The following is a 13,242-nucleotide window of genomic DNA, read 5'->3' as shown; positions in this document are numbered from 1 at the left end:
CGCCATCAAACAAACAAAAGTCTTAGTAAGTTCCCTCGTTTTCTCCTTCAATGAGGTGAAGGCCCACTGGGAGTGGATTTGAACAATTGGTGCACAAAAGAACGCGAGGATCCTTCCATATTCTTCTTTCACTGAGGCAATCTGTTAGTGACATTAACCCCTGAGCGCATTTCCCAGGCTCATGAATAGGGTTTAAGACTCCTCAAAGCTCCCGCTGCATACAGGATGAGACCCCTTTCAAACTTTTAATTACCTTTATAGCAATAGAAAGATACACCCCCATTGTCCCCTGGACCATTCTCCAGCAGGCCAGATGTAAAGAGCTCCCGCCAAACTGGTGACAAGGTGGGCTCTCAAAACTTACTAAATCAGTTGATACTGCAGTTCATATTAGGAGCATAAACTACAGGTTGCAGATGTGTCCTGTTCACGCCATGAGTCAGTTACTTTTTATTTAACCGTACATTTCTTCAAGCGGAAACTTTGACTTTACGCATAGACTGTAACTTTTACGCACGCACCCAAAATTTCAAAGTGCTGACATTTCCAAAATATAGCAACAAATAAAATAGAAACAAGCTTATGACAAGGAATTTCTTTTCTGAAATATGTTTTATTGAAACAATGGGCCATCACCCAACTTCACTTTTTTTCCTTTTCAACGCAAACAGAGAATATAAAACACAGCTTTGGTTTGACAATCAATTACAACTCTGTACAAAACTAAACCTTTTCATAAAAAGTACTTCATAACAAAAATCTCCTATAAAATCTTCCATCTGCATGTACAGCACTTATCACCGACATCCAAATGTTGGAATCTGGTGATAAATAAAAAAAACAATATACCATGTATGGTAAACCCTGTCTCATAAAACGAAACAAGAGAACTACTGGGGGCATTAAGTGGTTGGAACAACCGTTCCATGGCGGGACAGTTCCAGGTTTAGCCCCCTCAACAGTTTGTGCAGTCAGTTAAATGTCTAAAGTAATGCAAACTTTATCGACATGAGTCTCTTATCCTTGGCTACCAAGGCCGCCACACAGGCTCGCTGCTTTCCGATCCGGTGCTGACCCCGACAGGGCTGACCGCTTGGGACCCCCCGGAGAAGGACGTCATGCCGTGTACTGGAGATGCTGCTGTCGGTGCGGAGCTGCCGTGCACCGGGCTAGCATTCACCGCAACTGGTACGCCTGCGTTTGCGTATAGGGGGATGACAGGAGCTGTAGCGGAGGCGAAGGTCGGGTTGGGGATCAGAAAAGCGAACTGTCCGTCTGTTGCAGGCACCAGCTGGAACCCACCAAAGACCTTCGGGGAGACTGCCTCTGCTGGACTAAGTTTGGAGCCCATAGCGGGGCCGTTGATGGGCAGGGTGGAGGGGAGCTGCACGTGGAGAGGCTGAGCAAGGTGTGCCTGCTGGGACGCGGCCTGCTGCGGGTAGTTCATAGACATCATCTGGCCCATGCAGTTGGACAGGTGATTGAGGAGCCTGGACCTCACCTCCGTGTTCACCCCCTCAGAGGTTGAGAGGAAGCGGGTCACCTCGTTCATGCACTCGCTGAATCCGGCTCTGTATTTACTCAGAACCGTGGCGTCTGCTGAGAGCGCTGCTGGAGTAAAGATGAGAGAGATAAGTATAAGTTGGAGTTTAGGGAGCTGAAGCTACCGTGGTGTGTTTTTAATGTTTAAAAACGGTCTTTTCAGTAGAATGGACTTACCGCTCATTTGAACGCGCTGCAGGTTCCTCAGGTGCTTAACTGTCATCTCAAGGATGTCTGCTTTCTCCAACTTGGAGTGTCTGGAGCTCTGCGGGAAGAAAGAGTAAAGTTGAGTCTTTATTCAAATATATATTTTTTGAAACTTCAAATCCTTTAACTCAAAACGGTAGTATTGATCACCAAGCTTAGTTTTCCACTTACATCTTTTTTAAGTGCGTCCAGGATGAGAGTCTTGAGCTGTCCAAGACTTTCATTAATTCTCGCTCTCCGGCGTTTTTCCATGATTGGTTTGGATGACTGCAAAAGGAAAATAATCGCATAAATACCATGTTCGCCAAGCGTATCAATCAACTTACACACCGCGTGTCATGTCATTACATTGTGTTAAGTGCAATGCAAACTTTTATATATTTTTCACATAACGCAATCTTGCTTTTCAGTGAAAACACAATAACTTACTTTTCTATGCTCGCTGGCGTTTTTTGGTTTGTCCGGTGTGTGTGATCCATTGGCAGGCGCACCGGCGATAGGGGATGCCGTCTGCTTTTCCATAGTGTCAGCTGGCATTTTTGACCAAAACGAGTAAAAAGTCAAAAGAAATAAATCCTCTTTTGGAGTGGAGAAATAAAAGTTGACGAAACAAATCTGAAGTTGTTTCGCAGCTTCACGTTCAGCCGCTGGAGAACATGTAACAAATGCCTGGGCAGTCCGATCACTTCGCTTTCCGTCGCTTGTTATCACTGATCTGTCATTTGAGTACAGAGAGCGTGCTTTGCTGTGCGCGGGCTGACTCTCCGCATCTGCAGCTGACACACGCCGCGGCGGTACTTATAGACCGCTCGCGTGCTCCCAGTTCGTGTGAAACCTTCTCTGCATTCTTTCCCACACTCGCCTCAGCCAATAGCAAAGAGGACTCACCCATTGGGCGCGGGGCAGACCGCTGATTGGACAACACCCCCGCGGGCCGTCAGTCACGCGCTGCTCAATCAGCCCTGCAGGGACAAACAACAAAGCGGAGCGAGCAGCGGCGGCCGGGCCAGGCTGTGAAGTGATAAGGGAGGGGAATGAGCTGGATGTTTGCTTCCAACTTTGCTCCGTACTCGTCAAAAATGTTAGACTGCTTGGTGTGTGTGTGAAGGGAAGAATGTAGAGTCTGTATTGACAAAAGGCTTTTACAGTTTAGCCAGAAGCCAACTTCTGACAGTGAGTTGTTAAGGACAAGAACTTTTATAGAAATCTTCTTAGTTATTTAGATGGCATTGTATAACTGTTTTTGCTAAAAATAAAGTCACAGGCCTATCAAAAGTTTTAATCTTACATTAGTGACGTATGTATGGTTCGCTACTAGTGCCAATGTCCGCGAGAAATTGAGTAGGTAAATACAAATTTTAGCGTCTCTACTGCTGCTGAAGGAACAAGGTTTGGTTAGTTCAAGCATTTACTTTTTTTTTTAGCTTTACACATAAACAAACACACTTTTCCCTAATTTAAAGACTCCTCTTGCGCCCCCAAGGAGAGGGCATCTGTAATGGCACGCGAGGCGGTTTGCAGTAGCACGCACCAAGCCAATGGCATGCGGCCACTTTATGCAAATACAGCAAGCAGCTCTCTGATTGGCTGTGAGAAAGGCTCCATGTCAATCATCCTGGAGCGGGAGCCGCTCAAAGAGGAAGAGGGGGGAGAGAAGAAGAGGGGGAGGAGGCACATCTGTCCGCGTGCCATTCGCGCAGTCTTCTCCGGTCTACGCGGAGCACGTGCCAAAACCTGGAGATTACGACCAAGAAACTGAGAAGCACACGACGTCAGGCTAGAATATCCGGGAAACCGTATTGGAGAGAATCAAGTATATAAAAGAATAGAGAATAGAAATACAGACCAGAACTTAGTCTTTCATTGTGGCTGCATTATGGATAGACTTTTATTTGCCGATGGACCTATTTCTCCAAATGAGAGTCAGCAAGCTAATGAACAACACCGTTTTATCAGTCTTCTCTTTTAAGACTTTACTTCTAAGAAAATCTCAGTAGTATTTCAAATATTTGAGTTGCTCATTAAAACAGCCTTCAATAAAGAAAAGAATTCTGTAAAAAAAAAAAAAAGACACCCCCCCCCTCCATTCATCTTAAAGTTTGTATATTTCAGGTGCTTCTGCAAAACTCAAAACACTCCAAAAATTTTCATTAAACATTTGTTGTTGTTTTTTTACACACATCTAAAGCCAACAGCAATCAGTGTGTGCGCTCAAAACTGGCTTTGTTTGAAGGGAATGAGCGCCATCTAGTGGCTAATTGAAGAAGACCTTCACCAAAAATATGATGCGTTCCAGGGCCTTTAACTCACCACATCTACTCATGCATATGTAGTTTCAAGAGATTAGGTTTTAACAGCAGGGCTTGTGCATCCAAAAGAGATCATGTTAATGTGTATTTTGAATTGGATGAAACTATAAGCATAGTGATGAGACTGCTCATTTTGCTTTGCTAATAAATTTTCCCAATCACAGCAATGTATGCTATTAATAGGATGTATCTGAATTCTTGTCTCTTTTTCCCTTCTACTTTTCAGAATTTTTAAGTGTGCCTTGATTGTTCCCAAAAGTATAAGAATTGTTTGACTTTTGTTTTGGAAAGATGAAAAGTTGTATCCTTAAATCATTTCTTTTATGTTTTGTTTTTTTGAGGTGACCACTGGGTGGCACAACCGTGTCCGAAAGATGTAATAAATTTAAGAGGTCAAAGGACACTGCAAAGTAACAAAAGACAGAACGTAGGTTCATATCTTTCTTTGTGCAGAAAAATTAACCACTTTATTTATTTATTTACAATTTTTTTTATTTAATTTAATGTGTTTTATAGATTTTACATGCCCTTTAAGCTTTTATTGGATAGACTGGACAGGACAGCTGAGGGAGAGAAACAGGCATTATGAGGAGACACTAACAGATCAAAATCCCATCAGGACCTGAAACCAGTCCTACATCCATGACAAACCTCTTTCCATGAAGTGCCTGCTCTATCAACTGAACTAAATCAGCACCCGATTAATATTTCATAATGTTACACCCCCAAACTGAAAGGTGCTTAATTCAATACAAAGTTTGAATTATAAAGTATTGTAATGGAATGATTTGATTTTTGCTGAAACAGGTAGTAAAATGTATTCATAAACCAAAACTGATTTGAAAAATCAGTACATCAACAAATGTTACAGTTGCAGGTCACTTTTAAATAAGATACTGTACATACGCTTCCTCTGTGTGAGTGAGCAGCTGATTTCCATGTTAAACCAGCAGATGCACTGTATCAATAGGAGTGATACAGAGTCTGAGCAGGAAATGATGTCGCTGTAATCTTTAACCTGTTGACAAACTCTTCGATCCTCTTTTGCTGTGCAGTCCAAAGAAATACACCAAATGTAATAAAAGTTTGCTAAGCCCCGCTTCAGACCCATCTCTGGTGAAGTAGCCGTCATTGTTCAATGACTCAAGACGTTGCTCCATGGGTGAGCTGTGCTGAGGCATGCTGGACACTTGTTTACCCAGGATCCCGAGCTTTAAGGGCCAGCTGTGTGTGCTTGAGCCCACATCGCCTTTATTTGCATTCAGATTGGCCCAGATGATGCTGAGATTATTCAACACAACTGCTCCCTCCACTGATGGATTTAATGGGATTTTGAAATAAATAATCCTGTGTAGATGGAGCAGCACCTGTTGAACCTGATCTGAAGTCATACCAAGTCAGACAACTTCTTGTGTTTCAAACCTTTTTCTGGCAACAAGTCGCCCTCTTCATTCCTGCATTTCAAAGATCCCAGACAACAAAGGAAAGAGGAATTCCCCTTCAACTGAATGAAACTTTTGGAGAGACTCCACGATTAGAGCATCATTAAAGCTGAGGCCGACATCACAAACTGCAGGAATGCAGAGAACAGAAAATGCTGCTGCTTTTAAGAGTCTATCAACATTCAGCAGAAAAGAGGCGAGAGCACTTTGCTTTTTGACTTAGCTTTATGAGCTACAGGTCTGCAGGGTGACATCAAAGGGCCCAGAAGGATGGAGAAGCTGTGTTTGCAGATTTAGCAGAGTTCAGTTGTCTGTTGTCCAGATCTGGAGAATGCTTAGCCCCTTCTTTTCTCTACTTCATTTGTTGTACAATGAGCCCACGCACTTCTCCAAATCCACAAGCAGAATGCAGAGGCAGAGTCAATTATATCTGTATTAGTTGGTGTCAGCTGGCCAATCCCTCTATACACAAACCCCAATCAAGTGCTGCTAGATGTGTTTATAGCCATGAATCCCCAACACTAGGGCGCTACAATAACTGTCTGGGTGGCTTTTGGTTTATGTCACTGTGGCTGTTTGGGGGTGATAGAGCAAGAGAGCAAATGAAACACGATTCTGCTGATCATTTGACACAAAGAAGTGAAATGTATGTGTGCAAAATAAATTTGAGTCCAGCTTATTTAAGGCAGCTAGACTGCATAAAGTTGATGCATACAGTGAAACATGAGCTTCTGGTATTAGTGCCTGATACATGGGCACAAATACTGGCCTATCCCTTACACAACCTGTTGTTCTGTCTACAGCTACAGATTCTGGTAATGCTAAACTCAGTTTCCCAGTAGTCCAACGCCATTTGTAAACTTAATGAACTGCTCAATTGTCGTTTCTGTTCAATGTTTTGCTTTATTATGAATGCACCACAAAAGGATTTAATGTTATTTAAAACTTGAAATCAAATGATAAAAGAATCATTAAATACAGATTAAGTGAAGTATTTTGTTGCATGATGTCAGCACAGTTCATGTCAATTCCAGCATCTCTTTGCAGATCTGTTTATCCTATACACATGTGTTCTTTGACACTTATCCCATCACTTTAAATGTACAACTTGCTGTGAATCTTTGGCATGAAATGAGAAAAATCTCTGAGTGATCTACGTACTGCCTTTAACACCAGATCAAGAAACATCACAATGATCACGACACAGTCATTTGAAGCTGTGTTTCCAAATCAGGGATGACAGCAGGACTTCAAAGCTCCTGTTAGTACTAGTTAGCGCTGTGAGGTTCCCAGTAAAGCCAAGATCCCCAAAACAGCGGACCTAAGCCTCTGATTGAAAGGACACCTGTGGCTGCTGCATTCACCTCCCTCTTTAAGTAGAGGGATTTACAGAATACCATAAACATGAAGCTGATGAATCATTGCACAAACTAATTAAAGTAAATATCAAAGTATTAAGGTTAACAAACATTGTGTAAAAACACGTGCTCTTTTCCTCACAGAGATTGGCTTCAGATCTGAAAGGATTTTCTCCTGCCAGGATGAGATATTTCACGTGCATTGTTGTTAGGGATTTCTAACATTTGGGAGTGGCCAGATGTATTAGAACATTTTTTTAACACCCATCAATTGTGTTGGTATTAGAAAAGCTATTTTCCTCTTCATCCATCCCCTGTTTGATGTATTACCAGGACTGCAGGGTGCTTTACAAGAGGCCAGAATCTGAATAAATTAGTATGAATCTGGAAATATTTCTCATGGCATTAGAAGGGCGGTTGCTTTCAGTCAAAAAGCTTCAAAGCAGCATGTTTGCACCACAAATGTGAGAGAAAAGAGGAATTTTTTCATGGACTTTCATTTTATTCTTCCTTAATCTCATTACTCCCTTGGCTGTTTTCATACCTGCAATGGGGGAAAAAAAAACCCTGAGATCAATTATTTTTGCCTCACTTTTCAAGCGCCTTGTTGTCATTTTGCCATCTGCAGACCAGCATGTCCAGTACAATGTGGTGCATTCACAGAGCCTCTTTGGCTCTCTGAAGAGAGAGAGACCCCTTTTCTCTTGCTTCTCGCCCCAATTCAGGCCTTTCTTCTCCCTTTTAAGTGGGCTGTTGATGAGGTTAGTCTAATCAGATTAAGTCAACTCACATTGGTCTCTGCAGTTTGTTTTCCTCCCAAAGGCGTCCTGACATCTCCTATACTTCTCCTTTATCCTCCTCTTTGCACTTTTCGTCCAGGCTTCCACCTAAAAAAAATCCTTTCAGCACTGGTTCCAATGGACTCCTTTATAAACCACGGTTCCCCAATGATATAGGTTATTTAGAATGGGTCACTACACTGCTATACATGGGAAAGGCCTTTAAAGTTGTGCAGTGACGCATTTGGACATTTCCACTGGTGTCTGTGTGAAAGCCAGAGATTAGGTAAACACAAAGCTCTAAATCAAATTTTGGAAATTGCTGGAACCTTTAATTTAATTCCTGAATAAACGTTGGAAGGATGGTTTGTGAACTACAAGCCTTTAATGCAATCTCCACTTTTATCCAGAGGCTTGGACGAGAGACGGGGTTTCACGGCCAACTTGTTAAAGAGTTTTTAAATGCAACAAATGAGGTTTGAGTGTTTGGATTGCACAAGATGTAGTTGCTTTGCTCAGAGGATTAAAGACATTAGTATCTAATCAAATTATCCTTTTGTTTATTTTCTTGAAATAAAAATCCTGAACAAGACAAATCAAAAGATTTATTTAGTTTTGTGTTCATCAAATATTATTTACAAAACACTAGTGGTATCAAAACAGTATTCAAGGTTGTCTGAAAGGTGTGTAAAGTTACCTAAATGGATAAATAATTTAACTGCACCTTTTTATAAAGGTACCCCATGAAAGCAGATTAAGTAAATGGAAGAGTCATTTAAAGAGGCCATGGTTTGGGAAGTCCACGATCTTAGGGTGAAATCAGTTCTTTTCTTAAAATTTGACCTGATTCACTCACACAGAAGTCCGAATAAAGGACCCACCCCCGCCTGTAACTGTAAAATCTCTGAAGTTCTCATCAGTGGTGTGCCGTAACTTGATTCCCCCGCTAATAACAGGCCTCCAAAGACAATGAGCACAATGAGTACAGAGGAGGTCCTTTCAGATGACTCCAGAGCCCTCCCCCCGAGAAAAGACACAGCAGCCCCACTGGCTGAATGGGGGCTGTGGAAGCGTTTCAAACTCATGGATCAGAGGGACTGTCCACATAATTACATTACAGCATTTCAGCAGCCCTTTGAGCTCCATGCTTGCAGCTTGCATAGGCACACCGCAGCACTTCATTCATATCATAGCTGAAAATAGGAATGTGCTGTGACAGATATGGCCTTCTGCGGCACTCTGGAAGAGGGCTGTGCTCCATGGGAGTTGCAGCCCCCTCATCACTTTGCATACAGGGTCTTTGGTTTGAAAACAGAGGGTGTGCACAGAAAAGACAAAAGATCAAACATGAGGGGCAAAGAAAATCTTAAAATTGGCTAAGTGTACAAAAAAAATTAAATTTGAGTATAAATCTGCATTTTTGTGTTTGATTTTGCCTTTTTAATTTCCTCTCTGTTTTGCTTTGCAAGTCACCTAAACATTCGATTTTTAATGAATATCACAAATCTCATTAAAACAGTGTCAAAATTGTCATATGGATGCCAGATGACACATGATATTTTGTGGGGGTCACTTTTCTTCTGCTTTGGTTTCTCTCAGGTGCACGCCAGTATAACAAAACAAAAAACAAAAAAACAAAAACAAAACAAAGCTATCATTAATGATGTACTGTGAAACCCTCCCTGTGGATATCATAAAACTATCTGAAAAACCCTTTCAGAGTAAGGCTCTGTACCTTGGATTTACTTTTTCCTCATCAAATTTCACTGTGACAGCAAGAAAACCAACATACACCCAGAAAAAAACGGCAGAAAATCAGCTTTTCTCCACTTTTGGATTAAACTGATCTTGTGTCTAATCCATTCCAGCCAAACCAAACATGTGTAAATGGAGAACAAGATTTTTCACCGGCTGTGGTGAATGCGCTGAATAAGTCAAACAGGCGAACACAGAGCAGAAAAGGACACATTTGTCGCTGCATTAACATACCAACTCATCTATCAGACCTGGTTTAGAAAGAGCCTCACCAAATCTCTGTGCCAAATTATTCAGATTTAGACTGATGTTTCTCCATTTGTCCTCAAAGGCTCAATTCCACACAAAAGTCACACTCAGTCCACACCTACTGACTAAATTGAATTAATCCCTCAAAGTGATGTAACACAAAGTAAGATTTTGGTGAATTCGCTCAGTTATAGCCGTATAAACAGATGCTATTGATGTTTTTGTTAAATTATGTTGGTCGATAAAACGCTTTGCTTTCCACTTCATCTGGACAAAAAATTACTCCCTTTGTAGGAAAGCGGAATCAATGCAAATTAATCCTTTATTCATTTTCCCTGTGAATAATCCAAGTCTTCACACCTTTGTCTGGGACCCAAAAGCCAAAGAGAATCATAAGAAAAGTGGGGAATGTGATTGTTTATTGGCCAGTTGAGGAGAGAGATGACCCCGCTCATGGCTGACAAAGACTCCTTTATGACGCTGGTGAGATCCCATGAGGCAGGGCTATTCCACTCTGACTGACCAGCACCACAGGAGATCCAACATGTGCAAAACACGGTGACCCACTAAAGCCAAGTCTTTTTACACCCATAAAGAGTTTAGACAACCAAAGGCAAAAAAATCTTCGCCTGCTCCTAAGTTCTTATTGCTGGAGACAATGTGATGGTTAGAGAGTTTTATCATCAGCTTTAAAAATTATCATTACCAGGTTTTCAGAGCAATAGCCCCTTTTTCACATGCACTGCTGAAAATTTCTAAAAAAGGTAGGGGTGCTTCTTTCCAAAGTGACCAGGGAGACTGTCCCTGACATAAACCTAAACTAAAACTTCTCATACTTCAGATATACTTGGATGGCAAGACAGTTTTTACCTTTACATTAATGTTATGTGTACTGTGATGGATGTATTCACAGTGTGATCTTGATGGGTTTTTTTTTTTCCTTTTTCTTTTTTTCTTTTTCCTGTGACCTTTCATGACCCACTCTTTCACTTTTTGTGCAAATTCAACAACTGGCTGAAAAAAAAAAAATCAAGGTTAATATAAGGGTGATATATTTGTCCAACTGCATTCAAACATACAAACTGAGAAATTTGGAAATGAGCTAGAGTTTAGTGCATGTGTAAACAGCTTTTGAAAAAGTTGCTTTATGGAAATCACCAGCCCCAGGTTTTGACCAATTTCCAGTAAAAAAGAAACATTAGGTTTTTAGTATGGACAACCCTTACATAACCAATCCATATTTAGTTACTGATAATAATTTTCATTTTTACATAAATGGAGCTGTAATTTAAGAGAGCAGAAAAATACCACTGTATTTCTTTAATCAAAAAATGAGAAATGAAAACTGCAGCTATACTGTCTTTAACACTGTTTTGTTCATGAACATCACAGCTGATGTTTTTGCCATAAAATATGAAGAATGCTGACAAATCACTTTCCACGACAAAAATGCTGACTTTGCAAATTGCTGGTAGTGTATAGATGAGTGACTTGACACCTTCCGTCACAGATCTCTCATTAAGCTCAGTAAAATCCTGTTCAAGGCCAGAGGTAAAACAAAGGACACAGAGGAGCAGGACATGTTTCAGGATTCTTTTCTGTCCAAATGTCGCAGAGAGCTGTAGTGTATGCTGGGCACTGCAGCTCACACTAAAGTCGCACATATGCCATGGGCTAATGTTGATCCATGTTTGTTATCACCTTGAACATCATCCTGTCATCAAAGCCCCCTCTAAACCCCAAACACCACCACCCTTCCTCTTCCCTCTGATGTGGAGATTCACACATTAAACAGCACGTACCCACCTCTTAACTTTTATTTTGGGCCAAACATTGTGGAGGAGACGATGTGTGTCTCTGAAAACACCACGAATCAATTACATCAAAAGCCCAGGAAACAAAAGCAGGGGCTGGCAGCATCAGACAAACACTCCCATTAGTCACTGCGCTCTCTTTCACGTGTATCACATAGTGGACGAAAGAAGGAAGGGGGGCTTGTTGACACTGGAATATCTCACACTGTAAAGGCAGAGTGAACCTACCGCCTGGCCCATTCAAGGAGCACTGAAACAAGTGGACTTCTGTGTGTGGTCAATTACAATAAACTCTGATCAAAGAGCACAAAGTGGACTTGTGTTTCAAAATGCGCCATGTGGCACAACCTTTCTTCTTACAAGGCCCTCATACTCAGTCTTCCCACACTCATACACAAACTCACCATTAATAAGGTCTGAAAAGTGTGATTTTCAGCTCTCCCTCTTGTCTTTCTCTTCCTTGTCCCATATTCTGTGCCCTTTCTGTTGCTGACCCAGTCGGCAGACCCCCACTGCCCCCACAGTGCCCCCCTCCCACCCTGGGAAGAAGAGGCCCACGCCAAAACTACGACTGGGGCTCATTAGAAGCGCCCACCTGGAGGCAGGCTGGGGGCTAACAGGGTACCACGGGGGCCAAGGCCTTGATCTGTTGGCCGTGAGCAGCAGTGTGACACAGAGCAGGGACAGACCTGATGTACAGAAGAAAAAAAAGCCCATCATACATTCAGTCCAAGCTCCTACAGTCCTGAGTTTATCAAGCTGAAACTGTTAAATTATTCTGGTGGCAAAGACACAGCATTAGCATCACAGCCTTTCCCTTTTCCCTACAATAAATAAAGTTTATAACTGTTTGTGTTGACAGTATCTACACAGTACAAACAGTCTGTAAAACAATTATGGAAATGTGAATCTTTTGTTGTCAACTTGTACTTTGAAGTCCAGTGACTCTATGCAAATCCAGTATCTCATCAGCCAGTGAGAGCTGCTTCTCCCGCTCATTTTGACTAACAAATCACACCCTTGTTTGGGGTGTTTGTTTGTTGTGAATCAGTCTTTACTCTGTCACTTGCTGCTATGAGGTGGGGTGAGGCTGAGGTATGCTGCTCCGATGGTCTGGAGCCCCTGTGGTCAGACGGTCAGAGTTTGGGGAGACACAAAGGGATTCCTCTGCAGGACCAGCAAGTCTCCTGAGTTCTGCGGCTCCAGTCACAGAGACTACATACAGAGAATCATGTCGCTGTTTGACATCAGACTCTTAAATTACAACCTCTGCAATGGAATTTCACTCTGAGACACAACATATGTTCAGTGAATTTTTCAAATAGTTTCCCATCAGGTCTTAGAAGTGAATTCTGATGTCCTATTGAATGTCACCCATCCTGATGGACTAAATGATTGTGTTCATTTTAGTTTAATGTAACCACCAATATCACTTAACTGATGGAAAAAAGTTCAAATAAAGGAGAACCTTTGAAACTGCCTGAACGTTTGTCTCCAATTCAACAGTAGATTAAAACTATGACGTTTTTTTTTTTTTCTCACATTGTCAGTATAACTGGCTAATCTCCCCGGCATCTTGAAAAACTTTAACAAGGGTTGGTTTTTCCATTCATTCATTTATGCAACAAAATCTCACATTTCCACTGGCCCAAATGAACTGATACATTTGTATTTCTAAAACCACTCTGGGAGGGCTTTCTTCATACCTCTGCACCCTTCTCTGCATCACTTCCTGTTACAATTCTTTGATGTCACTCCATGTCGTTCATCCTAGGTTTTACAGAAAC

At 41.7% G+C, this 13,242-nt stretch overlaps 1 protein-coding gene across 2 annotated transcripts; it reads right to left on the bottom strand.

Moving 5' to 3' along the window:
• Positions 1–632: 632 nt before the first annotated feature.
• Positions 633–2,434, bottom strand: her9 (hairy-related 9). Of its 2 annotated transcripts, none has more exons than XM_074681723.1 (4): positions 2,179–2,434; positions 1,921–2,016; positions 1,720–1,807; positions 633–1,611 (listed from the first exon to the last, which is right to left on the bottom strand). In XM_074681723.1, the coding sequence occupies exons 1-4, from the start codon at positions 2,284–2,286 to the stop codon at positions 1,028–1,030; spliced, it is 876 nt and encodes a 291-aa protein (XP_074537824.1). In that variant the 5' UTR covers positions 2,287–2,434; the 3' UTR covers positions 633–1,027. The 2 variants fall into 2 exon arrangements, with proteins under 2 accessions (XP_074537824.1, XP_074537825.1); XM_074681724.1 differs by having other exon boundaries at positions 633–1,608.
• Between the last annotated feature and the right edge of the window lie 10,808 nt (positions 2,435–13,242).

This window comes from Halichoeres trimaculatus, unplaced genomic scaffold (assembly GCF_033239565.1).
Source record: "Halichoeres trimaculatus isolate MK-OKI-2021-1 unplaced genomic scaffold, fHalTri1.1 fHalTri1_scaffold_11, whole genome shotgun sequence".
Lineage (NCBI taxonomy): Eukaryota > Metazoa > Chordata > Actinopteri > Labriformes > Labridae > Halichoeres > Halichoeres trimaculatus.
The sequence above is the reverse complement of the archived record's forward strand: the minus strand, read 5'-3'. Positions and strand labels throughout refer to the sequence as shown.

Bases quoted from the DNA above. Each gene is read 5' to 3' on its own strand.
- her9 (XM_074681723.1), bottom strand. From the start codon at position 2,286: ATGCCAGCTGACACTATGGAAAAGCAGACGGCATCCCCTATCGCCGGT. The intron at 2,017-2,178 runs GTAAGTTATTGT...TTCCTTTTGCAG, and splicing joins ACGCCAGCGAGCATAGAAAA to TCATCCAAACCAATCATGGA. The intron at 1,612-1,719 runs GTAAGTCCATTC...TCTTTACTCCAG, and splicing joins GCAGCGCGTTCAAATGAGCG to CAGCGCTCTCAGCAGACGCC.